Source organism: Canis lupus, chromosome 29, assembly GCF_048164855.1.
Source record: "Canis lupus baileyi chromosome 29, mCanLup2.hap1, whole genome shotgun sequence".
NCBI classification, from domain to species: Eukaryota; Metazoa; Chordata; class Mammalia; order Carnivora; family Canidae; genus Canis; species Canis lupus.
The window spans coordinates 37343847-37368463 of NC_132866.1; the positions used below are offsets into that span (position 1 = coordinate 37343847).

At 55.8% G+C, this 24617-nt stretch overlaps 1 protein-coding gene across 3 annotated transcripts in view; it reads left to right on the forward strand.

Moving 5' to 3' along the window:
• The first annotated feature begins 15620 nt into the window (after positions 1–15620).
• The window catches only part of RET (ret proto-oncogene), a 51210-nt gene continuing 42213 nt past the window's right edge, over positions 15621–24617 (forward strand). Inside the window, exon 1 of one of the 3 annotated variants that reach the window (XM_072806188.1) lies at positions 15621–15728. Coding sequence is in view for 2 of the 3 variants with exons in the window: in XM_072806189.1 (XP_072662290.1) it covers positions 16923–17007 (85 nt within the window). In the remaining variant the exon portion in view is untranslated. Of the gene's footprint in view, positions 15729–16891; positions 17008–24617 lie in introns of those variants that run through there. The other 2 variants (XM_072806189.1, XM_072806187.1) reach the window with 2 other exon arrangements.

Here is a 24617-nt window from a genome sequence, read left to right on the forward strand (position 1 = left end):
TTCAGGAGCTGTGGCTGAGTGCATGGTGCACCCCTCCACCCCTGGCCAGGGTTCAGGGTTTGCCAGATGAGTAGAAGAGCATACCATTGCTGAGGGCGGGAGGGATATACATGGAGTGTCCTTGTCATGCTCACTTCCCAGGGCCATTGCCCAGGCCCTGCTTTCTAGTTTTGCCATACCACCGCCCTGGAAGGTGGTACCACTTTGAACCAGTTTTGCAACCAAGGACATGAGGTTTGCAGCTGAGTTACAGAAGCTGGGTGCTGATGAGAGGCAGCTGAGGAAGGCCTCCGTAAATGAGCAGGTTCTCCATGAGGGGACATGGGGATTGGTGATGAGGCTGACCTGAAGGAGATGTAAGACTGCATCAGGGGTGACAGAGGCTCCAAATAGTCTAGGACTCCTACCTTTTGAGAAGCTCCACACACGGCAAGGTTTAGAAAATGTTTACTGGAGTCCTTCTCCTTATTTTCTAGATCCTGGTGATTGCTGATGTCCCTTCCAAGTCTCAAAACCAATGGTGCCAAATCCAGAATGTGGACATTCGGAGAGAACTCTAATCAGATGCAGGAAAACAGCAGCCCTGCCCACTTCACCCCATCTCAGACACGCTGAGGTGCCAAGTCCTCCTCAAGTCTTGGCCAGCCTCAAGTCATGGCCACAAGTCAGTCCTTGGTCTGAGAATGATCAGGAGCCCAGAAAGCCCAGAGGTTGCTGACCTGGGACCCCACGTGTGCCCAGCACTGTACTAGGCCTCAGGAGAAATGTGAGAGAGGAAGAGAAGGTTCTCCCTTTGCCCCAGCACTCCTGGGCCTGAGTCCTTTGACACATTGTTCCAAGGTGGTTGTCACCCATGTGACAAGTAAGGAAGGAGGCCTCAGGTGGGCCTGTAAATACTGTCCCCCAACAGGCAGCAGAGGAGCAGGATGTGGGCCTGGGTCCTCAGGTGCAAGCTGCTGTCCTCGCACCTCCAACAGTTCCTCCCTCATGGTGGGTCCCAGGGGAGCCCGGCTCAGGGCACAAGTCACTTGTATTGTCCCTTGCAAGAGTGTCACAGGTAGAGAAGCACAAGCTTGATGAGTGTGCAGACCCCATCCCAATCAAATATCCTGGATGGGAGGAGCCAATCACCCAGGGTCTCCTGCCCCTACCCCCCAGGGCAGGTGGGCTCCAGTGGCCCCTGCTGGAAAGGAGGCAGCCCCAGCAGAGGTCACACATCCTTCTTCGCTTGCCCTTGATCTGGTGTCTGCACTGGCAACATCACCTCATGCTGGTTGTGTTGTTACTAATGGAATCACAGTTTGTCAGGCAGAGCAACAAGATTTATAAAATGCTCCAGGCATAACAAATCCTCCTTTTGAGTGGTTCATTTGCTGAAGGAGATTCCACTGATGACTCATTTCAGACTGGAGAGTCCTGGCATCACAGACAGTTGGAGCTGAGGAGCCTTGAGAGAGGCTCAAGGCTGGTCTCTGTGCTGATGGATCCATGGGGCCAGAGGGAAACACAGACATGCCCCCAAGGAGTATTGGCTCAGCCTCACTTTGGTGGCAGTGGGGAGATATTTTCAGACTGTGTCTCCAATTCCTGGTGGTGAATCATATTTGAGACCTCCCCCGCCCCTCCACCCAGAGTCCCTGGTATGACCTCTGGCCCATGGGGTGGCAGGCTGCCTTTTCCAAAAATAATCACAGCACTATCTCTGCCCTCCATGCTCTTCCAGAATCTTGCCACTCCCATTAAGAGGATTATTCTCCTTGAAACTGGCAGGCCTTTGTGACCTTTGTGATGAAAAGAACATGGCAGACAGATGCAGAGCAACTCCTGAGGCTAGGTCACCCTATGCGTTTGACTGCCATGTTGTAAGGAAGCCCAGATCCTACAGAGCCAAGTGCCTGTGTCCTGGCCAACAGCTCCAGCAGATGTTGAAGTTCTTGGCTGACAACCAGCACCAGCCACAGTTCTATGAGGGAGCCCTCAGATGATTCCAGCTCTCCCTGCAAGCCACCCCAAACTAGGGACAAACTATCCTGGCTGAATGGTGCCCAAATTGCAGACTCATGAGCAAAAGAAATGATGGTGTTGTTTTAAGGCACTCAGTTTGGGTACGTCTTGTTGTTCAGAAATAGATAATGAGCACAGTGCCCTAAGTGATCCCTTAGACTTCCAGGAATTTCTGTCCCAGGGATGTAGCACTGGCTCTGCAGATGGCTGTTGGAAGACTCTGGGTGTGTGCAGGGCTCCTCGTCCTGGAGAAACTCCAACCAGTCCAGGTCTGTGGGAAGGGTTGAGAGCTATATTCAACTGGATCCACTGTGCATAGGGAGCGGGGTGGGGTGGGGGGCATGGTGCTTCATGCCTGGAAACTCTGACTGGGGTTGTCTATTCAATGGGAAATGTTTTCATGGTAGCAAAATTTTAGGGGTTAGCCTTCTGAATTAGATATTTGGTCATTTTCCCAAAGTTTGTGAGGCCTCTGAATCCCTTCTGTGAACCCACAGCAAGCTGAGTTCTGGCCTGAAGAAAAACTGCTTATTTTAAGCCTCCACTGAAAGCAGCAGTCATGGGGCTGCATAGGAACAAAAAGTGTCACTAAACTGAGTGGGTCAGTGGGGCTTTAAACAACACACTGATACTCTCTGGAATAAGCTTTGCCAAGTTAAGGTCTGTGATTTTATTTAAAATACATGTTGTACAATGACGCCTACACCTGTAACGCCCGGGAAGTTCTTTTTGTTAAAATAACACTGACCTGCTATTATGTGAAAGGACAAGCACGCACTGGGTAACCCATTCCTTCCATCTCTTTGGCTGGATGGTGGTGCCCTAGTTGGGCCGACATGGGGTTCCTGACCAAGTCACCACCATCAGGGACACTGGGGAACAGGAAATGTCACCAAGACAGCGGGAGATGTGGGCTGTGGGCTGTGGTTCCTCATCTGCTCTGTGCCTCAGCAGCCAACACATCCAGCAATTCTCTGATACCCCTTCCCAGCAACCATGGAACCATCCTCCTGTAAGGGCCACTGCCCCTAGAATGTACCAGGCTGCCTTCCCCATCAGCATCTCCTTCTAAACTGCTGAGCATTACTAAATACATTCTGATTTGTGAATCCATCCAAACAAAACAAACTAAAAAAATTAAAAGGGCAAAAAATATCTGAAACACCAAACTCCCTACCAAAATATAAAACAAATAAAAATAATAATGCTCTAAGTTCATGATCATGAACTTCTTTATCATCTGTAGCAGTTTCCTGAAGCTGCCACAACAAAGTGCCCCAGACTGGGTGGCTGGACCAACGTAAATGTGCTCCCTCACAGCTCCGGAGGCTGGAAGTCTGAAATCAGAGCTGACTCCTTCTGAGGGCCAAAAGGGAAGAATCCATTTGAGACCTCTCTCCTCAGCTATGTCTCCTCACCTCAACCATCTTGGAGTGTCTTGGGTGTCCAAATTTCCCTCCTTTTATAAGGACACCAGTTGTATTTGTTAAGGGCCTACCCCCAACGACCTTATTTTAATTTTATTACCTCTTTCCCGGGTTGTTCAGTGTGGTGCACACAAAGGAGGCACTGATTGGCATTGAAGGGCCAGGTTATCATGTCATCAAGAACAGGAAACCAGGGGCTCTTGGGTGGCTCAGTTGATTAAGTGTCTGACTCTGGGTTTTGGCTCAGGTCATGATCTCATGGGTCATGAGGTTGAATCTCAAGTCAGGATCTGTACTTGGTGGGGAGTCTGCTTGAAGAATCTCTCCCTCTGCCCCTCTCCCCACTTGCTTGCTCGCTCTCTCTCTCAAATACATAAATTAATCTTAAAAAAAAAAAACAAAAAACAGGAAACCAGGCTTTACCCCATGAGATTCCCTACTACTAGCCCTGCAGGAATTTCCCCTGGGGAATGTATGGGCAGAGCCCAGCAAACACAGAGGACATACCTGAAGGACAAGGACTGTGGTTCAGTGAAAGAGCAGAGCAGAGGGCTGGACAGGACATGGTGAGAGGCTGGCACAGGGCAGGGAGCTGCTATCCCTGACCCCTGGCACCTGGTGGAAGTCCAGACCTGATAGAGTATAGAGGGGAATAGGGGCCTGGCAGGGAGGGGCTAGGGGATAAACCCTCTGTCCTCCTTGAATTGGGCCTTGGTATCAAGAGACAGATGGCAATGTGTTCCTTGCCCCTCAGGAGTAGGTCTGAGAAGGGAGGAGAACAGGGAGCCAGCTGGAGGGCAGACATCTTCATGGGAGGCTGGAACTTGGCTGGCCCTGACACACAGCTTGCCCACCTGACTACCCAGGTGTAGCATGTGCACAGGGGGGTAGAAGTGAGCAAGTGTGGCCCTCACCACAAAAGAGCAAGGGTACCTCACCTCTCACCTGGCACGGCAGGCAGCCAGACTTGCAGCCGCAGTGAGCCCCAGCTTCCCCGCAGAGAAGTACTCTGGGCACTGCCAGAAGGACTTGGACTTACATCTCCTGGAAGGAAAGAGTGCATCCCAGATTAAGAATAGTGGAAATGAATGGTTGCTTACACAAGTGTCGCCTAAACCAAGAGTTTGGAGCAGTAATTCTCACAGAACAAAGATGGGTGTGTGGATTACCATCAGGAGGTTCACCAAAGCCCAGGCCCCAAGGGCAGGGGTGGGAGGTCCCACCGCTCTGGTCTCAGGCAATACCTGGCCCAGCCTGCCCTGCCCTCTCCTCCCCTGGGGACCTCCTGTAGTTGGGGGAGGGGGGGGCGTGAGGCCTACGAGACAGTGTCATAACCCAGGCCTCCGGAAGCCTGTCAGCCACTGGCCTGGAGCTCACCAGAGAGGTAGAGGTAGGGGAAAACAGGAGAGTGGGTGGGCCTAGATGGGCCCCCTGCTCCCAGCAGCCTCCAGGCCAGTCATGTGCTCCCCTGGGCTCCCTTCCCCGGCCCCAAGGCAGGCACAGCTGAGTGGCCCCATTTCTCATCCCTATCGATTATGCCACAGAACCCTACAGCACAGAACGTAAATCATCATCCCCAGGGTATTTAACCCAGGGAGGGTTAGTTGGAGGTGGCATCCCTTATAAGTCCTGCATCTGATGTTTTTATATTAATTCCTATAGTGGCCAGATTAATTTTTATTCCACTGACTGTTATCTTTTCTTCATTGACTAGCAGACATTTCTGAGCAGTGCATATCTTGTTGAGTATCAGTCATTCAGTGGGGTGCTTCCTCTGGCTGCAAGGTTTTCATTAAAGAATGAAAATTCCTTTGCTCCAAAGCCTTAGTCTTTGGAAATAACAATGCACAGGCCAGCCAGAGTCACTGCTGCTGTCGCCCCTATGTATGCTGTGCTGGAGGGGCCTAGGTGCCCCCAACTAAGAGCATAGCATCACCTGTCCTCCTCTCAGCCCTCATCTTCCCTGGGCCCCACTGGCCATACAGAGGCCCTGAGTTAGCCTGTATCAAGTGATCACGGCTTGGCAAAGACCAGTTCTCTTAGAGCTGAGCACAAGGTCATCAGGATGAGGGCAATAGCCATCTCACTCTACAGATGAGAAAAATGCAGTTACCATAGATTCCCTAATACTGTAGAGTCAGGTCACAGATCATGCACTGAATCTGATCCAGTCATGGAAATGACCACCCTGTTTGCCTGCACAGTGAAGGTTCTAGACACTGCCCCTCCCAAGTAGACTCCATGGAATCTGAACCTAACATAAGGGGCCTAGTTGAAGAAATGGGTGTTAAGAGGAGTCAGAGCTGGCTGCAGATGCAGGTGGGTCCCCACAGAAGAGCACAGCATGCATGTTCTTGGTGGGCTCCCAGCAAAGCCAGGACCATGGGCATAAGTCAGGGGTAGACAGAGGCTGGAAATGGGGAGGTGATGCAGGGGAGGTGGAGAGCCCCATCAAGGACATAGATTGCACTGGCCAAAGGATGATATGGGTGAGTGCCTTCCACCCCGCGACTCTCATCAACCCCTCTGCCATCCCACTTGCTCTGCAGCAGTGGATCCACATCATGGGCCTGGAACCAGCAGCACTGGCAGCCCCTGGGAACTGGCCCTGAGTACAGTCTCTTGCCCTGGCCCAGATCCAGACTCAAAACCCAGGGGATAGGCTGTGTTTTGTTTGACTAGTCCTCCACTAGAGTTTGGGATCCAGGAGCAATGTGGACTGAGGGCTCCAGAGAAAGAATACCTGGGCTTGCCCGTCAGTCACCTCACCTATAGAGTTGAATGCTGCTAAGTCCTGGGCAGGTGCTGTGACCCTGAGGGAGTTAGAAGCTCCAGGTCAGGATTGCCTACAGGTAGGTTCTCAATAACTGTGAGCCATTCTTACTCAGGACCCTCCAGGGCTTGCTTCTTTCTCTAGAAGAGATGATTCAAGTCCCCAAAGATTTGCCAACCAGAGCATCTCACTGGACCTTTCCTCCAGAGGTCAGACAGGCATAATCAAACTCTCAACCTTTAGGATTCAGAGAATGCTGATAAGTTACAGATGTATATAGGTAACGAGTTGACACCCCTGATCTCAGCCTGGGTGTCAGCCTGGGAGATAAAACAGAGGTCACTGCCTTCTACCCCACACAGGCAAGGTCGCAAGAGCCCTCAAAGATTATATGTAGTTTATGGGCTGCTTTCAGCTTGTGGGCAGCCGCTTCTAAGACATAACTGTGGAAAAACAAAAAAGGTTGTAAATGGTGCTAAGACATCAGCTTCATCCAAGTGCCTGGATCCTGCAAGGAAATAAATTATGAGGCAGGAGTAAAGCTTTAGAAGACTGTGGGTACTTTGTCCAAACTGTTTCATCTCCCTATAAGATGGACTCCTGATGGGAGTCTTGGCAAGTCCCAGGCACTGAGGAGGTGAGTTCAGGGTCCTGATGGTGGTAGCAGGGGGTGACTCTGGGGGGTGTGGAGGCACGCAGGTCTCAGCTTCTCAACATCCATCTCCCTGGCCATTCACTGCCCAAGTCAGCCAGGATAAAACAACAGGGACTGCGGACCACACATGATCCTGTTCATACCTAAACTACCCTCCAGGAAGATGGCGAGATTCTCACAAGTAAGGTCAGAGGCAGGGCAAGGATCTAAGACTGGCCCCTGAGGGCCAGAGCTGGGAAGTATAAGATGGAGGGGCAGGGTGGGAGGGCAGAAAATGGAAAAACTGAGGCCAGATTTCTCCATTACAGCAGCTGAAACAGTTGAGATGCGGCTCCACGTGTCCACAAGTCACCTGGAGTGACAATCAACATGGAGTCTTGGTGTATTGACTGATTAGAACATTTCTGCTGCCCCCAGGACAGCACGGACATGACTGTCCCTTCTCCCTCATTCCCCACCATCCCTAGAGCTCATCACACAGCTATACTAGGATGCAGCCTGCCTGTGCCCTGAGAGTCCACACTGCCATGAGCCTATGTGGGCTTCTTCTCAATTCCTACATTTTTATGGCCAGCCAGGTCCTAGAAAACAATGGGGCCCTCCTGCTCCTGCCTAGACTCTGTGTGCCCCAGACCACCCACTATGATGGAAGATAGGCCTGAGATGAGGCCAGCTTGGCCAGGGACACCCCCTTCCCCCTGCCATAGCCTGAAGCATAGCACAGGTGATCTGGGGTGTAGTTCTTTGGTGCTGGTCTCATTCAAGGATGGGTGGCAACTCCAAAAGGGCATCCACCCCCCTCACAATGCAGCTTCTGTCCTGGGGGGCAGGGCCGGGGCTGAGAGCAGGGCAGCACACACATGGGTAATGGAACCAGCCCCGCAGGTGGCCACTCGGTGTCCAGGCCAGAGCTGGGCTGAGGGCAGCTGCAAGACCCAGGGGTCCTGGAGGTTCTGGGGCAGAGCCTGGGATGGGCAGGTGGGGGCCAGTCTCTGAGCCAGAAAGGAGAAGCTTCCAGACATGACTGCATCTGACCTTCTTCTCATGTCTCCTCTCTGGCGTGGGGCCCAAGGTGAGCTCAGCCTTCGTACTCCTGGACTTCAGCGTGGGGAACTTCGCAAGGTTTCCAATCCACAGAAAACTGCCAGCCTCTGGAGGCCTCAGGGGGACCCACATCCTTCACATGGAGCCCTTCTTCCTGAGGACCAATCATTCAGGCTCCTCCAGGGTAGGGTGCGGGGGCTGGGGAGGGGAAGGGGTGCTGTTCTGAATGATGAGGACACTTCTAAGCTTCTAAATCCGTTTCCCAAGAGACCCCTCCCATCCACCACTCCCACTGGCCTGGAGTACTGAGGTCTTCAGAACATTCCTCAGTTGAGCAATCCCAGCAAATCCCCTGGGAACCTGGAAAAAGAGAATGCTCCTTTGGCTGAGGATCCTTGCATCCTTATGTTTAAAGGGCTGGAGGTTAAATGAAGGTTTCTGAGCTTTTTAAGAGAAAGTCTCTCAACAAAACACTTCCTGATGCTTGTCTAACACTAAAAACCTATTAAAGTCATAAACTTCTCCCACTGAACACTACTCAAAAATGTATTTATCTAAAGGGCATCTGTGTTTGGTCTCAAACTCAAATGCTTCAAATGTCAGGCCCCAAATGATTTATTTGGGGCGACTTGTTCTCTCCCTGCAAGTTGTTTTGCAGCTCAAGCCCATGGTCATGTAGCTCCTTCGGCTGATTTTTACAGATGCTTCTATTCACACCAAGGAAGGAAGTCTGGAGTCTCCTTTGTGCCAAGAAGGGGCACAAAAGGCAGGGGGTTGCCCATGAAGGGGCAGCAGGACTGATCCTGTCTCAGCCCATGGCCTCGCAGTCCCCCACCAGCCTTCCTAAGCAAACATCCTTGCCTTTGCCCAGGCTGTCCCCACCACCTGGAGGACTATTTCTCACAGCAGGACATTTGACCAGCACTCTGAATCCTCACTGGATCCCCCGCCAAGGATTCAGGGAGAAGACTAGCACAGTTAGACCAGGAGGCACACTAGGTCCCCTTCAGAGTGTCTACATGGGCTGGGAAGAATAGTGCCTTGGAGCCGAGGCTTCTGAATGATGAATAGGAGTTGAACAACAGAAGGGGCCAGGAGGAGGCCAGAAGAGTATTCCAGGCAGAAGGAACAGCCAGTGGAGGCCAGTGGCCAGGGAACACGCAGGGAGTCTGAGACCGTGGTGGGGTAGGGGGAGCTTGCTAGCAGAGGGATGAGGGCCAGGGAGAGGGGCCAGGTGCTGAGCTCCCAGCAGGGGCAAGCAGGCCCTCAGGTCTCAGACTGCTGAACAGAGTCCCCTGACAGCCCTTCATCACTGCATCTTAATATGCACGAACTCATCAGCACCTCTCGGAAGAGGCCCCTGAGAGCTGGGCATTGTGGCAATGGAGCTGTGCTCACTCTGCCTGCAGAAGCCCAAGGTTTCAGGAGGCATGGTCAGGCCTGGGGCTGGGCCTGGAGGCAAACAGAAGTTCCCCAGGGCGAGGGGTGCCCAGGGTGTGCCCCAGCAATGCTGCCCTTCTTCTTGGGCCTGTGGCCTTTTCAAACCACTAGGAAGTCAAAAACAGAGAGAAAGCTGCTGGATCAGAGAACCCACTGGGACCATACTGGGCACCCACATGGCCTTGGGCTGAGCAATTCAGCTGGCTCTGGTTTCTCTGCCCTCAAGCCAGGAGGGGTGGTTTGTGCCAGGAGGCCCAGGTGGGGCTAGGGAGCTGTTTCTTAAAGCTTCATTGCCTAGTAAGTATACTAGTCATGTGCGACTATTTAATTTCACATTATTATAAGTTCAGTAAAATTACAAATTCAGTTCCTCGGTCCCACTAGTCAAATTTCAAGTGCCCAATAGCCACACTTGGACAGCACAGAGTAGAATGTTTCTACCACCACAGAACATTCCACTGGACAGCGCTTTTCTAGGGGACGAAGGCCAGGCTGGCCAACTTCTCAGCAAGCAGAGAGGGTACCCCATCTGGCCTGTGTGAGGAACAACAAGGGAGGGAGCTCTGGACAGGCCTAGGCTCAGGGAGCAACCTCAGGAGGTGTTGGGGTGGAAGGAAGCAGTGATCTACCTGAGACAAGCTTGGGGCTTCTGAAAGAGCTGGGCAAGTTCTGCAGTAGTGATTCAGCCTGGGGGGCGAGTAGGTGCCGTGCTCCTGAACCTGTCTGCAAACCAGGGGCTGGGAGAACCACCCGGGCTATACCCCTCAACCTCTGCACCCATCACAGGAAGGTTGCCAGCCGCTCCCACCCCCCCATCCCCGCCCTGCAGCCCATCCAGCTCACAGCACACTGCCTCAGCACCCACACCCAGGCCTGAGATGACCTAGAAGCTGCACACTATGCCTGGAGTGGCAACCCACGCCATCCTGGGCAAGGATGCCTGTAATGCCCTGTAATGGTAGAAGCCATTACAGGGCATTAAGTCAATGGACTTCCTATTTGTCAGCATTCCAACAGCACATCAGGTTTTTTCGGCTCCAAAGGACTGTCCAGGCCAGAGTGTGTGCTTTGCGGATTCTGTAGGCTGTAACCCTCTCAGGGCCAAGAGCTGCAGCTTCCAGAAGGCATGGGTGAGGCTGCTGGGAGGCGCTCTCCTAAGAAGACCAACTACGAAGTCTCATGTCTGCAGGGACAGCACTCCAAGGCCCCCTCCCACCTGCAGCGCCATCTCCAAGGAGAGCAGTGCTGTCTCTCACAGCTTGCCCCAAGACAGATGCCTGGAGCAGCCAGCCCTGACCGACGTCCTGTCCCCCGTCCTTCGGTGCCTGGGGTCACTTTAAGATGTACTGCCTCTGTCCCTACTGTGTTGGTGATTGTGGGCAAGAAGTATCAGGAAGAGAGGGTCTTTGTCTTGTTCACTGTAGGGTCTGGCACTGGAGTGCCTAGAATAGAGTAAGTGCCCAGTAAATGTTTGTTAAATAAATTAACTCTCCCAGAAGGAGGGTAAGAGGGAAATGTGCCCATTGGGTATAGATTCACATATGTGTTTTTGAGCAAAACCAAATCTTAACTTTATACTCAGTCCATCATTTTAGGTTCCATGACAGGGAGGGAAAATAATAAGACTAGAGACGTTAGGGGCTCGGGCAGCCCTCTCCCTGTGGACCCTCGGCTGGCTCGCTGGGTGGCTTCTCTCCCTCTGCTTCTGTATCCTTCCCGCAGAGCAGGATTCCCTGCCGGGTCCTCCAGCTCAGACTTCCCGTAGCACACTGCTATCTTGTCACTAGTTTGGTTTGGTTTGGTTTTCCATTTTTTCCCCCCTTTCTGTTTGCATCTGGATCATAGAAGCATCATCCATCTTACCTGAAGGTTTTGCCATTTCAGTCTTGAAGCCAAAGGAGAAGTCATAAATAAGTTTTGCTGCGGTAAAGATAACCTTAATTTTTCATTCGCCTCCAGCTAATAACTAACTGATGGGGAGGTCCTCCTTCACTTTCAGAAGCAAAAGGGAAAAGAAAAGGCTTCCTAGTGACAGGATAATTTGTCAGAAAGTTATGAGTGAGTACAAGCAGGCCTGTATAGGAAGTGTGTATTGAATAATATGACACACTGGCTTCTAATTGCTGCTGCCTTTCTGATCAATAATACATGTTTTCAAAAAGCCTTCTGTTTGCGTTTACACAATGGACTGTAACTACTGCAAAGGATCCATTAAGACCTATTTTAAAAAGTGCATTCGTAAAAACTTGTCTAAATCTGCATTACAAGGCAGATTATGAAACTGCCTTGGGAGATGTTTTTTCTAAAAAGCATTCAGGCCACATTTGCTGGACTTGCCAATTCGAGCCCCGTAGCATCTCTGGCTTGCCTGTGAGCCAGGATGGCCCTTCTCCTTGGCGTCCACGTGATGCAAGAGGCAGGCATTGTCAGGCCTGAGGCCCCATCAGTCTCCAGCCGCCTCTAGCCAGCAGTGCCCTGGAGCTGGGGACTCGGGTGAGGTAGGGTGCAGGCATTAATCAACTCGGCACTCCCCAATGTATAACTGCATGGCCAGATAAGTGCGCCTGCGGCAAGAGGACTCTGGGTTCTAGGGCTCTCTCCTTTCACTGAGAAGGCGGCATGTCCTGTGGGGCGGTCAAGTGACAGGGGCCAGGCTTGTGTTTGGCTGCCATCCCCATGTGGGTGTGAATTGTTCCTAATACAAGTGGGGAGCCAGAGCACAGAGAAGCAGATAGCTCAGGTTTAGGGACTGCCTGCTTTTGGTGCTACCTTAGCAATGTCCATTGACCTCTTTGGCCTCTTAGTCTCAGGTTCTATAGCTGGTAGGGACCGATGGGAACAATGACAGCTCCTCCTGACTGTGTGGGGACTCAGTTGTCCTCAGACACCTGGAGGAAAAGAACTCTGCTCCCCCACCTAGGTCCAGAGACATAAGCAACATGCTGCTGGGAACATGCCTCGGTCATACAGACAAGGACACAACACAGAGCTCACCTGCAATCTTCACACCATGCCAGCACCCCCAGGCTACCACCGAGATGGCCCCCTGGACTTCAGAGGAGCCCTGGAAGAACAGAAAGGAAGATGTCCATTCCCTGCTGGGCAGGAACTGGGCTGATCCTGTCATGCTTCATTTGGGTTTAGCTTCACAACCTGCAAGGCAGGTACCATATTATTATTTTCATGTAACAAGTGAAGAAACTGAGGCTCTGCTCCTAACCGCAGCGAACCCAGTTCTTGTGCCGGTTGAAAGGAATGGAGAAAAGAGATTCCTTTGAGAGAATGGGGTGGGAGAGGGCGGAGAAGGAAAAGAGGAAAACCAAGAAAGGAAGTCAGGGGAGGAAATTCAGAGAAGAAAAACAAATCTGTTGAGGCGGCCCATGGAAGGGTAAGTTGGGGCACAGAGTTGAGGTCAGGCCCTCGGGGTGGAGGTGAGCTCCACACGGGGCTCTGTATCTGTTATCTGCATACAGATATGTGGGACCCAGTTGCTCCTGCCTTGGAGCTCTGGGCTCAGCCCTCAGGCACCTGCAACTTGTCAGGCCCCAGGGAGGCTCCTCTCGCCAGCCAGGTTGAGGCCCTGGCTGCAAATGCCAGCTATGGGTGGCAAGGCAGGCGGATGGTCTGCCCAGAGTAAGGCGAAGAGGGTCTCGGTGCCATATCCTGCGAGCCCGATCCTGGTGTGTTGTGAGAGTGTGGTGGAGATAGCATGTTTGACATTAGGGTGGCTGAGTGGAGAGCCCTATTGTGGGGCCCCTCAGTGACAGCTGGTGGGCATTGGCTCTTTTTGTAGCTGTGCCTAGAGAAGGGCAAACCATGGAATGACAGACCTGCCTCCATCTGGACATCTCACTGGTGTTGCAAAGTGTAGTGGTAGGTACTATTATTACCCTCACTTACAAAGGGAAACTGAGGCATTGAGTAGTTAACTAACAACAAGCACAGTCAGTCTGGGTCTATGCCTCCAGCCACTGCAATGTGCACCTGCAGGAGGGACTGAGACCCCCTCCCACACTAACTCTGACCACACCTGGCCCCCAGGCAGGACCTGAGAGGCCTCTGTCAGTAGTTCCAGGAACCGCTTCCTAGTCTTCCAGTGCCCTCAGGACTGGGCTATGCTCCTGTCTTTGTTTCCCCTTCCCCACAAGGGCCTCCCCTGGACCAGGGTTTCTTCTCCCTTCACTCAGCCTCCACTCCTAACAGCTGGCCTTCTCAGCTCCCTTGAACCTCACTGAGTCCCCATAGCCACCTGGGTCATGGTCACAGAGCACCCTGTCCTGCCTTCCAGCTCCAGCAGCAGCTCCTCCCCACTTGGGCAAGCGCAGCATGCTGGCTGGGATCTGTCACTATGCTGGGCTTGACCTCCACCCTCCCTTCCCTGTGTTGTGTTTTGGGGCCAGACTCAAGGGGCTCCAAGTAGGTCTCACCAGCTCAGAAGCAAAGACTGCTGCTGGGATAACATTGGAGCTGTCTGCCCACTGAGTGCCTGATTCTGCACTAGGGGCAGGGCCTTGCAAACACTATTCACTCCTCACAGCTGCAGGGTTGGGGGGGGACACTATTTCAGCCCCCATTTTACACATGACAAAACTGTGGCTCAGAGAGGTAAAGTGATTTGTGCAATGTCACACGACTATAAGTGGCAAAACAGAAACTCAGGTCTGACTCACTTCAAAGCAAAATCTCATATCTGAATCTCTTGGGGAACTTTTTTTAATGGGGATTTTTTTTTTTTTTTTTTTTGTGGAGGTGGGGCCCAGGGATCTATGTATTGATAAAAGTTGCCCTGGTGATACTCCAAGGAGATCTGTGGGCATCGGTGGAGAGCACCAACAACACTGTAATGCACTCCTCCCCAGATCCCAGACAGCCTCTCAGTGCCCATGGGAGCCCACCCCACCCCCCAACACTGTGGTCTGTCGGAGCAAAGATGCCAAGAGCCAACTCCTAAACCTGGGCAAGATGATGGCTACGATTTATTGAGCACTTACTGGGTGCTTGGCACTGAGCTTCACTCTCACATGTACTCCCTCTTTTTATCCTCACTCTTCCTTCTGAGAGAGAGAGATGCTTAGAGCTGGGGAAACTGAAGCTGAAAGAGAGATGACTAGGAGAAGCCAAGACATGGACTATGAACCTCCTACAGACTCTCCCAGGCAAATGTCCCAGGGCCCCCTGGGACAGAGAAGTGAGGAGGAGAACTCCCTCGGGATCACAGTCTGGCACCTTTGGATTCTCTACCCCAGCTTGTCCTCTGACCTCCCCTTCTGGGACCTCAGGGAGGCCACATCTATTTCCTCTCTGCTGAGTGATGAAGCTCCTTCCTGCTGCTCTGATGTTAGGGATCCTGAGCCAATGCCCAGGCCCCAAAAGGACTGAGTCACCCCCCTCCTTGTAGTTCTCAGGCCAGCAAGGCTAAGTCTTCACCTCTGCCCTCTACTGGATGCCACTCCGGTTAGGTCCCCGGGCATGTAGTGGGAGAGGATAGGAATGTCCATGTATGTGAATACAGGCATATATACATATGTATACATGTATGCCCATGCACATGTATACAGGGAAATACATGTGAAGCCTCCCAGACCTTTTTCTAAGAAGAGGGCAATGCCCCCACCATAGTGTCAGGTTTCCCCTCAAAACCCTCAAAGGTGGTGGTGGAGAGAGTGTGGAAAGGCCTGAGGAGGTCGAGCAGGACCACGGCCTCAGCTTTTACGTGGTCACATAGGGCATAACCAGACATCTAGCCTGTCCAGTGTCAGCCACTGCCTGGCCACAGTGGTCCCTGAGAGGTGTGGGGATGAGGCTGGTTGGAAGAATGGGCCAGGCCACCCCTATTCTTCTGCATTCTCTTGCCATGAGAGATTTGTAATGAAGTCCCCTCAGCCCCTTCCTTCCTACTCAAGTCCCTTCCCTGGGCAGGCCTGAGTAACACAGCCTTGGTAGTCCTTATTAGCACCAGGAGTAAGGCTTGCCTGCACCCAAGAGCCCTCCCATGGCAAACTCCAGACCCAAAAATCCAAGGCCCTGGGGCTCTGGTGGTATCTGGCAAGCAACCCAAGGTCTGGTGGCCGCAGGGTGGCTCTCCTGAGCTGGCAGCACAGCGCCCTGGCCTCCAGCCAGCAGGCCTGCTCTGGACATCTCTGCTGGCAGAAGCCTCGGGCAGCTCCTCCTGCCTGCCAGGGTGACTTCACTTTGACTTCATATCTGCAGAGTGATGCGCTCATCTCTTGCTCAGCCCTGAAGAGGGCGGGGCTCTCTGCACAGCAGGACGAAGAGACGCTGAAGAAGGGGCACTCCAGGCCTCCCACCTTCGCCCCTCCCACCCCAAGGCCCCATGGGCTTCTATTCCTCTTCACCTAGGTGGAGGCCAGACCTCAGAAGACAGGTAGGAGTGGGAGAACGATGGACTTTTCTAGAAACTTAGACTCCAACTCCAACCTTACCCCAGGACCCCGCATGTTAGGGACCCAGAGTCTCAGTCTCCCCCTTTATATAGGACTGGGTGCGTTTATGGGCATCATTTACTTGGGCAAAAACGAAGTTATTTTGGGTTCCAGCTAGTTGCTCTCCTACCCAGTCTAGTCCACACCCTAAGAGTTCTTCTGTTTGCGAAAGGAGGACTGTCACCCTCCAGGCACCCCAATAGGCGGCCAGTGCCAGGCCTCTCTGAAGGCCTGAGCCAGTTTGCGGCTCCCATTGGTCTGAGCAGTCCTACAGAGAGGCGGATCCCAAAGCAGCCCCGGGCCAAGGGGACCCCGTCAGCCACGCGCCCGGCTCGCTCCAGGCGCGCGCAGAAAGCGCTCAGGCTCCCCTTCCCCGGCCCGGGCTCTCCCCCTCCTCCCACCGCGGCCCGTCCCCCTCCGAGAAATGGCGGAGGATGCGCTCCGCGGGGCCTGAGGGCGGGGTGGCGGCCGGCCCCGACCGACCCGCCGCCGCGCGCCGTCCCCTGCCCTCACCCGGCGGCCGGCGAGCACCGCGCGCAGCAACCGCGAGCCCGCGCGCACGCTGAGGACGCGGCCGGGGAAGGGGCGGGAGGCCGGCGCCCCGCACGTCGCTCCGCCCGCGCCCCGCGCCCCGCGCCCCGCGCCCCGCGCCCCGCGCCCCGCGCCCCGCGCCCCGCGCCCCGCGCCCCGCGCCCCGCGCCCCGCGCCCCGCGCCCCGCGCCCGCCTTCTCTCCGCGCCGCGCGGGACCCGCACCGGCCGCCCCCTCCCCCACCACCCGCACCCCGGCCCCGCCCGGCCCGCACCCCGCCCGCACCCCGCCCGCACCCCGCACCCGGCCCCGCCCCCAGGCCCCCCCGCCCCGCCCCTCCCCTCCCCGCCCCTCCCCGCCCCGCCCCGCCCCGCCCCTGCCCGCCGCTCCGGCGCAGCCCGCGCCCTCCGCGCCTCAGTCCCGCGCCCCGACCCCGAGGCAGGCGCTCAGCGGCGGCGAGCAGCGGGGTCCGCGCCCCGACGCTCCGCGCCCCGGTGTCCGCCGCGCCCCGGGCAGGCATGGGGCGGCCAGGCTGAGCGCCCGCCCGCCGCCGAGACCCGGCCCCAGCACCGAGCCCTCCCGCCGCGGCCCCGGCGCGCACGGGCCATGGCGACGGCGACGGCGACGGCGACGGCGACCGCCCGCGCCGCGGGGCTGCGGCTGCTGCTGCTGCTGCCGCTGCTCGGCCAAGGTGAGTCCTGCGGGCGGCCGGGGGCGAACTTGGCGGCGGCGGCGGGCGGCGGCGGGCGCGCTGGGAGACGCTTCCTCCGGGCGGCGGGCACCGGCCGGGGCTGAGCGCGGGGCGACGGGGGGCGGTCCCGGCGCCCGAGGCCCCGCCGCAACGGGCCGGGCTCCGTGCCCAGGGCGTGAGCCGCAGCCGCAGCCGCAGCCGCAGCCGCAGCCGCAGCCGCGCCGGGGAGCCCAGCGGACGGACGCCGGGGCCGCCCCCAGGTGCGGAGCCGCGTAGGAGCCGCGAAAGCCCGCGACTCGGCGCGGCCAGCTCGGTCCCTGCACGTCGTTCCGTCCTGGCGTCGACCCCGCCGCACCTCGGCGCCTGCCCCGGCTCGGCCGCGCTGCCTCCGCGGGGTGCGGGGGGACCCGCTCTTGTAGAGGAGGTCGCTCTGCCCCGGGTGCGTCTTTGCCGCCCTGGTCTTCAAAAACCCAAGAGCCCGAGGCTGCTGGGAGGCTGCCCTCGAGGGCCCGCTCCGAGCGGCCCAGCGCAGCCCGCGTGGCCCGAGGCCAACAGGCAGCTCTACAGTCGCGCGCCAGGGCCACGGAGGGCGGCCGTCGGGGCCGGGAGTCGGCTCTGGGCCGACCTGTGCCGAGCGCTTTGGGCCACCCTGGAGCGGGGCGGGACCCTGCGCTGCCAGCGGCCGGCTCGGCGCCGGAGGCTGGGATGTGGCCTGGCGAAGGCTGCTCCCCGCGCCAGCCCGCGCTCGGGCGGCATGAAGCTTGCGGCAGTAGAGTCTCTAAGCCCCTTAAGCCCCTTGGCCATGCATTTAGGTTCCCTCGAGCCAGCCTTGACTGGATCTCCTCCTTCGGGGCTGATGTACGAACAGGGAAGGCCGCCCTCCCCCGCTGCTTACAAAGGCCTTTCTCTCCCTGTGGCCCTCAGGGACAGGGGAAGTGGTGGTCCCCTGCCTCTTGCCCCTGCTCTGGCAGACTCTGGGTTCACAGACCTGCCTCAAGGCTTCGTTTGTGTAACTGGATCCTGAGATTCCCTGGCAGATCCTGAAGCCGGAATCTGCCTTCCCAGCCCATCGTGGGGAGGACAGGGGAGAAGCCGTTCCCTTGCCTTGAGAAGGAAAGAGGGGGAGAGGGTCTGTTTCCTGTGTTAAAAGTCTGGGGTCACTGGGCTGCTGGGGGAAGACCCCTAGGAGGCTGCAGTCAGAGCAGAAGTAAACACAAATAGAATGCTCTAAAGGTCTCTTGTAACTCTCAGTTGTAACTTTGTAGTTGTAGGTGTGTGGTCAGGTGTGAGCCGGAAGCCAGAGCTGGCTAGGCGACCTGTGCCAGCTTCTGCACCCTGCAGAGGATTTCCCTGTGCTCTTCCACAGCCATGAGCTGAGCTGGGGTGCCGGGAGGCTTTAAGGGCTAGACTGTGGGGCCCAGGCTGCCAGGGTCTGCCTGTGGCACTTGGCAGGAACACAGGTGGCTTTCTCACACCCCTGGCCCACAGAATTTGGTGGCCAAAGACAGGCTCTCTGATCCAGGGAACAGAAGCGTCCCACCCTGCCCACCCTTCCCTTGGAATCACCAAGAAACCCCCGTTGGCCGATGCTGAGAGTGGAGAAGTGGCCCTGCAGCACCCAGGAGGAGACAGCTGGGGCCCTTGGAGAGGAATATGGGCACCCTTCCCCTGAAGCCACCGTGGAGCTGATGAGGCTGGCTCTCACTGAGCTGAACCAGACCGCCCCCCGCGGCCCTGCTGCTGCTCCAGGACCCACCCAGGCTGAGAGCCGCGTGGCCTCGGGCGCCCTCTTGTGGACACAGCATCCCAGTAGCCCCGCCTTTCAGCCAAGAGATGCTCTGAGTCTCTAGGGGAGAGCTTCCCCTTTGGCTGACAATTCCCCGAGGCGGGAAGCTCTCTTCTGTGCTGGGGCACTGACAGGAGGGGTGTAGGGAGGCAACCCAGATGAAGAGGCAGGGGCCTAGAAGAAGGGGCCCCGCTGCTTCAGAGCCAGCCAGAAAGGTGGGAACAGGAGAACTCACGGCAAGGCCACGGGACGTGAACAGATACCCGCAGCTTGTTCCCTCTGTGTGTGCACGCTGGCATAGTGCGTGAGCACATGTGCCTTTAGGAAGAGGTACCGACACAGACTCCTCTCCTACATCATGCTGTCCACGTGTGGGTGGGTTTGTGTGCACATGTGCATACACATGTACACACAGGGTTTCTCTCTCTCTCAGGGTCTCTCTCGTACACACACAGGGTCTCTCTCTTTCACACACACACTCACATACACACACAGGGTCTCTGTATCTCTCCCTGTCTCTGTCTCTCTCTGTCTCTGTCTCTCTCACACACACAAGACACACTCCTGCTCTTGCTCAAGGATCTGTGATCGTGCTGCCTGTAGACACACACACACTCCCACAGTGAGTGAGGCCTGATCACCCTCATACTCCACCTTCACCCAGGGAACCCAGCCCCTTTTCCTGCCATGTACACATATTGGGTTCCCACATATATACATAGGGACCCCTGCCCTTCACCCCCTCATACACTCAAGGACAGAGCCCATCAGCCCCAGCAATCCTAGAACCAGAGCTGGGGAACCTCCATCTAAGACCTGTTCCTAGAAGAGTTTCTGGCATTTTGCTGCTGACACAGAAACAGCCGCCCTTGGGATGTGGATGAGCAGTTTGAGTCCGAGCTCTGGGGCTCTCCCAGGCTGACACCTCACCCAGCACCATTTCCCTGACTCCTGCATTTTCCCAGCAGGCTTCACATCTCTCATCTTCCTGGCCTGGCTTCTTGGGTTCCCTTTTGCTCAGCACCTATGGTTTCAAGGAAGGACCTGCTCTCTCTCCCTACAGGCCTCTAGGACTTTCACTCCCTGGCAGCAAAGAAGGGAAGACTTGCCATGGCTTGGCACGCTCCCTCTCCAGGATGCCAGGCCCAGCCCTCTGCAGTGTGGCCTGGGTGGGCCACTCATGCCTGAACCAGCAGATGTCAGAGCAGCCCCTGCTGGGAAGGCTGCCACCTACTTCTCACTTTCTTTTGGCCCCTCTCTCTCCTTGGCCAGGGACCAGTAGAAGACAAGTCCCGCTTTACCAGCTCACCTGGGCTCTTCCCTCTTTCTCCTCCATCCTAGCCTGTGTCCCTACGAAGCCACTCTGACTTCTGGGGGCTGCTGGCATCCCATGCTGCTGCCCTGGGCCCCCAACATCTCCTAGCCTAACCAGGGACACGGTGGGCTCCTAAGTAAGGGCAGGGCCTGCAAATGGAGAACAAATGGGGAAGTTTATTGAGCCCATTGCTAAATTGCCTTTATTCTGCAGAATTGCTTTAGGGATGGCTAAGTAAATCACTGTTTCCTTGGTGGTGTGAAGAAAATGGGATGCATTCACCTAATGGGGAGCTAATGGCCTTTTAGCCAGGGGAAGAGAAAACTAATTAAAAATGATGGTAACTGTTAAAATGGAGCCTGAGGGTGCCAAGGTGACTGGAGGGCCCGGAAGCTGCCACAGCCCCCTGAGGCCTTACCCCTCTCTGTGACCTGAGAGAGGACTCCTCTGTCCTCTGGTCTTAACAGGATAAGGCTGATGTCAGCAGCAGCCACCCCAAGGGAGCTCACAGCCTGCTGGTGCTCAGCTGAGCACTGCATGTCTGCTAGCTCCCTGTAACCTCCCGGAACCCTGAGGGACATGGCCTTGGTTTCCCATTTCACAGGTGAGGAAACTGTGCCCTACATACAGCTGGTGGAGAAGACTTAGTGATTCCCCACCCCAGGCCTCTGGCTTTCAGCAGTGCCTTCTCTCTGGGCCAGTGGTGGTGGGGCCCAGGGATGGGGCTGAGAGGGATCCTGGGAAGGGAAGGTAGCCCTGAGCCGGCTCACCCACCTGCTCAGGGCTCCACCAGTCTGGCACAGCGATGGGAATGAAGTGTGGTGCTGTGCTTGAAACAGGAGCTCTTCAGGGTCATGGCTGATTTCTTAGGTCAGACCACTGCTTTAGCTGATGTTTGGGAGTCTTACGGGTTTAGAGACAGCCCCCAGGCATGGCCCTGGCATAGCCAGCCCCAGGAGAGGGACATGTGTACTCTTGTGTGGCAGGAGGAGATCTCTGTGAGGGTGTACCCTTTGCCTGGGGACCCAGCACGTGACAGAAGCTACTATGCAGTGGGGTGCTGAGCTTCACGGGGCATGGGTGCAGCTGTGTCTCCTTATCCAGGACACAGACCTCCTCCCCAGGGCTCCGGGACAGACTGGGAGAAGAATGCGCCCAATCAGGCACCCCGGAAAGAAAGCAGAGTTAGAGAGGCACCCCCGGCCCCCTAGTACTGCTTCCTTCCATCCTGTGGAAGTGGCTGCATTTCTACTGTGGAATCCCCTCCCTCTTCCTGCGGGCGTAGGGGAGGACACCTCCTGATGTGAGGGTAATGCAGGGGCGCCTAACCTTGGCAGCACTCAGCTCAGGTCCCCATGTCCTCTTCCTTCTCCCCATGTCCTCCCCTTCCTATGTCTGCCTCCTCCTCATGTCTTTCTCCTCCTCCCATGTCCTCTTCTTCCTCCCCACGTCCTCCTCTCCGTGTTCTCCTCCTCCTGCCTGTGTTTTCCTGTTCCCCATGCCCTCTTCTTCCCAGTGTCCTCCTCCTCATACCCTCCTCTCCATGCCCTCCTCTCTATGTCCTCCTCCTCCCTGTGTCCTCTTCCTCCTCCTGCCTGTGCTTTCCTATTCCCCATGTCCTTCTCCCCCTCCCCGTGTCCTCCTTCTCCTCATTTCTGCAATTGTTTCTCTGAATGAGTGATTTAATAATAACAATAACAGTAATAGTGATCCACAAACACTCCCAGAGGGACCATCTGCTGCCTAGAGAGCTTCTCCAGGGCAGGGGATGCCTTCGGGGAGACAACATAAGGGCCTTTGACCTCAGAGCTGTCACTGTTGGCAGGGGGAGGGGGGGTAGGCAGTAAAGGAAGCACTAAGCCATCACTTCTCTCGAATACATGTGTGTGATTTCAGAGGAGGTGCTCAGCAGGAAGCAGGCTAAGGGGCAGGGTAGGAAAGGGCCGTGGGCAGCCAGGCAGGCAGGTGACTATCCTGATTGTGGACTGCAATGTGGTAATGACAGCAGGGGTCATCCAGTCCCCCTGCCCATCTCCCTTCCATGCAGGGGGACTGGATGACCGCCTGAGGAGGTGCAGAAAGTGGCCCTCTGCTGGCCTGGGGAGGGTGATCCTGGGAGGCTTGAAGAGGTGGGAATGCCCAGGAGGCCTCCTAGAGCCCACCTGGCTTTCCCTTCACCACCCCAGAGTGGCAGTTCAGGCCTGGTGTTGGGGGTTTAAGGGAGGCTGTGACTTTGGAGGCAGGGCTCTCTACCTCACCTCGGAAGACCTTAGCAGGTTTTTTATTTGAGCCGAAGGTCCAAGACACTTGGGAGCCCATGTAGACTGGGCCTTCTTGTCCTCCCTCCCCATCCGTCTTTCTATTGTCCACCTTTCCTAAACTCTGGGAGCAAACCTGGGCTTCCGTCCATCTCAGGCTTCAAAGCTGTGTGGTTGTAGGAGCCTCTGGGACCTCCCTTTGTCCCAGAGGCTGGAGCTGTGAAGCCAGTGGGCTCCTGCACCATCTTCTCCGAGACTCTGGGCAAGGATCAGGTGGGAAAAGAGGAGGCAGCAATGTAGTGTTGTTCCCTCAGCCCCCTGCCCCGGGAGCTGATCCGCCTAGAAAACACAGTCATGGGGTAGATGACGCCAACAGGACCTTGAGATTGGCAGTTCAGGTACCACCTGGGCCCCCAAGGAGAGCAGGTGGCCAGTCCTGAGCAAACACCTCTGTTTGCTTTTGCCTTGTGAGTGGCTCCACAGAGTACAGCAGCCTGGGTACCACCACAGAAAAGTCACCTGTGCACCTGTGGGCTGGCTGGTTCTGGTTGTCCATAACAATATCGAAGCCCAGAGTGGCCAAGGCTGGGGTTCTGTGACAGGCAGGGCCCAGTTCCAGGCCTAGCTCAGGGAAGATGCCTGTGCCCCTGGAGGCGCAGGTCCTGGGGCCCCAGTCCCCCTCCCAGGTTCAGGCACTGGCAGTTGTACCTCATTGCCATCTTGGACCTTTGCTCCTCTGTGACAGGGATGCTGATGGGTTCCTCAGGGTCCAGGGCTCTAAGCAGTGCTAAGAAGGCAGGATGGCCCAGTGGGAGGATGCAGGGAGTTGAAGTTCTGAGCCCTGCTCTGAGCAACCGGCCAGACCTGATCACTGATTGGAGAAAGGGCTCTGCTGCTAAAATAAATCAGAAGGCCCCCAGCAAGATACTGCCCATCAAAGCTGGTTTGGTGCCACCCCCACCCCCCATAGATGTCTATTTACCAGCAAATCCCAGTGATTCTCACTCTTCTAGAAAGGGGAAAAGAAAAAAAATGCAACTTCCTAAAACTTAATTAACGGCCTTGACAATGCTGGGGAAAATGTGCATTCTATGTGCCGGGACCCAAAGGTGGGGTGTGTGGGGGGAGTTAAATTGGAGGTGTACAGAGTGATGGCAGGCATCTAGAGAGTCTAGTGAGTTTTTTCTTTAAATTTCTCTTGCCAGTGAAACAAGCAAAGACAGAAGCAGTGAAATGCTGAAAGGCAGGCCTGGGGCTTGTCCTGGGTGTGTGCAGGTGGTTTTCTCCTTGCCTGCTCCCCATGCTGCCCCTCCGATACTGGCTGTGGGGCATCTACTGCTCTCTGTCCTTTCTGGGGAGGAGAGAGGGTGGAGGCAGGGGGCAGGGCTCTGTTCCAGCAGCCACTTAGCCCTAGAGTAGCTGGCAGCAGGGTTAATGTGCACTTAGCACGGGGGGGCGGGGGTGCTTTGCCACTGGAGGGTTTGAGCTTTGTCATGTCGGCAATCCGCAGGGTGGTCTTCACATTCATCCAGCAGGACCACAGACATGACTCCACAGAACCTTGAAGGGTCTTGAGTGAGAAGCCATTGAAATATTCTTTGCTTCTCAGCTTCCCACCCACTCGAATCTTTGAGGGCAGGTGAGATTGTACTTTGTAACAGAGACCCCCCCCCCCCCGTCTTAGTGACTCTCCTGCTTGCGGTGCGGTGCCCCTCTAGCTGCTCCAGGCCAGCCATGTGCTCAGGGAGGGGCACTCTGCCCATGTTCTGTGGCTTGGAGTCCCATCACATGGCCCTTCTCTCCTCAAGAGAGGCCCAGGGTACAAAGGAGAGCCTGGGGAGTGGGAATGCACACCCTGGGGCTCCTGCATGCACTCTCGGGGGCCCCCTTCTCTAGACTCGCACCCCTGAGCCCCACCACCTCCATGTCAGCTCCACTGGTCAGCACAGCCAGCGCCTGTGTTGGGCCCGGGGACTAGGATGGGATGGGAGGCAGATGATTGCAGTTTGCTTTTTTTGGTGAGGTAAGATTCACATAACATGAAATCAACCATTGTAAGTGAACAATTCAGTGGCATTTATTAGTATATTCACAGTGTTGTCTAGATGTCACTTCTATGTAGTTCCACCACATTTTCATCACCACAAAGGAAACTCCGAAGCCACTAGGCATTGCCCCCTAGGCCCCCGCCCCCTGCCAGCCCATGGTAACCACTGCTCCGTGTCCTGTCTCTATGGGCTTCTCTGCTTTG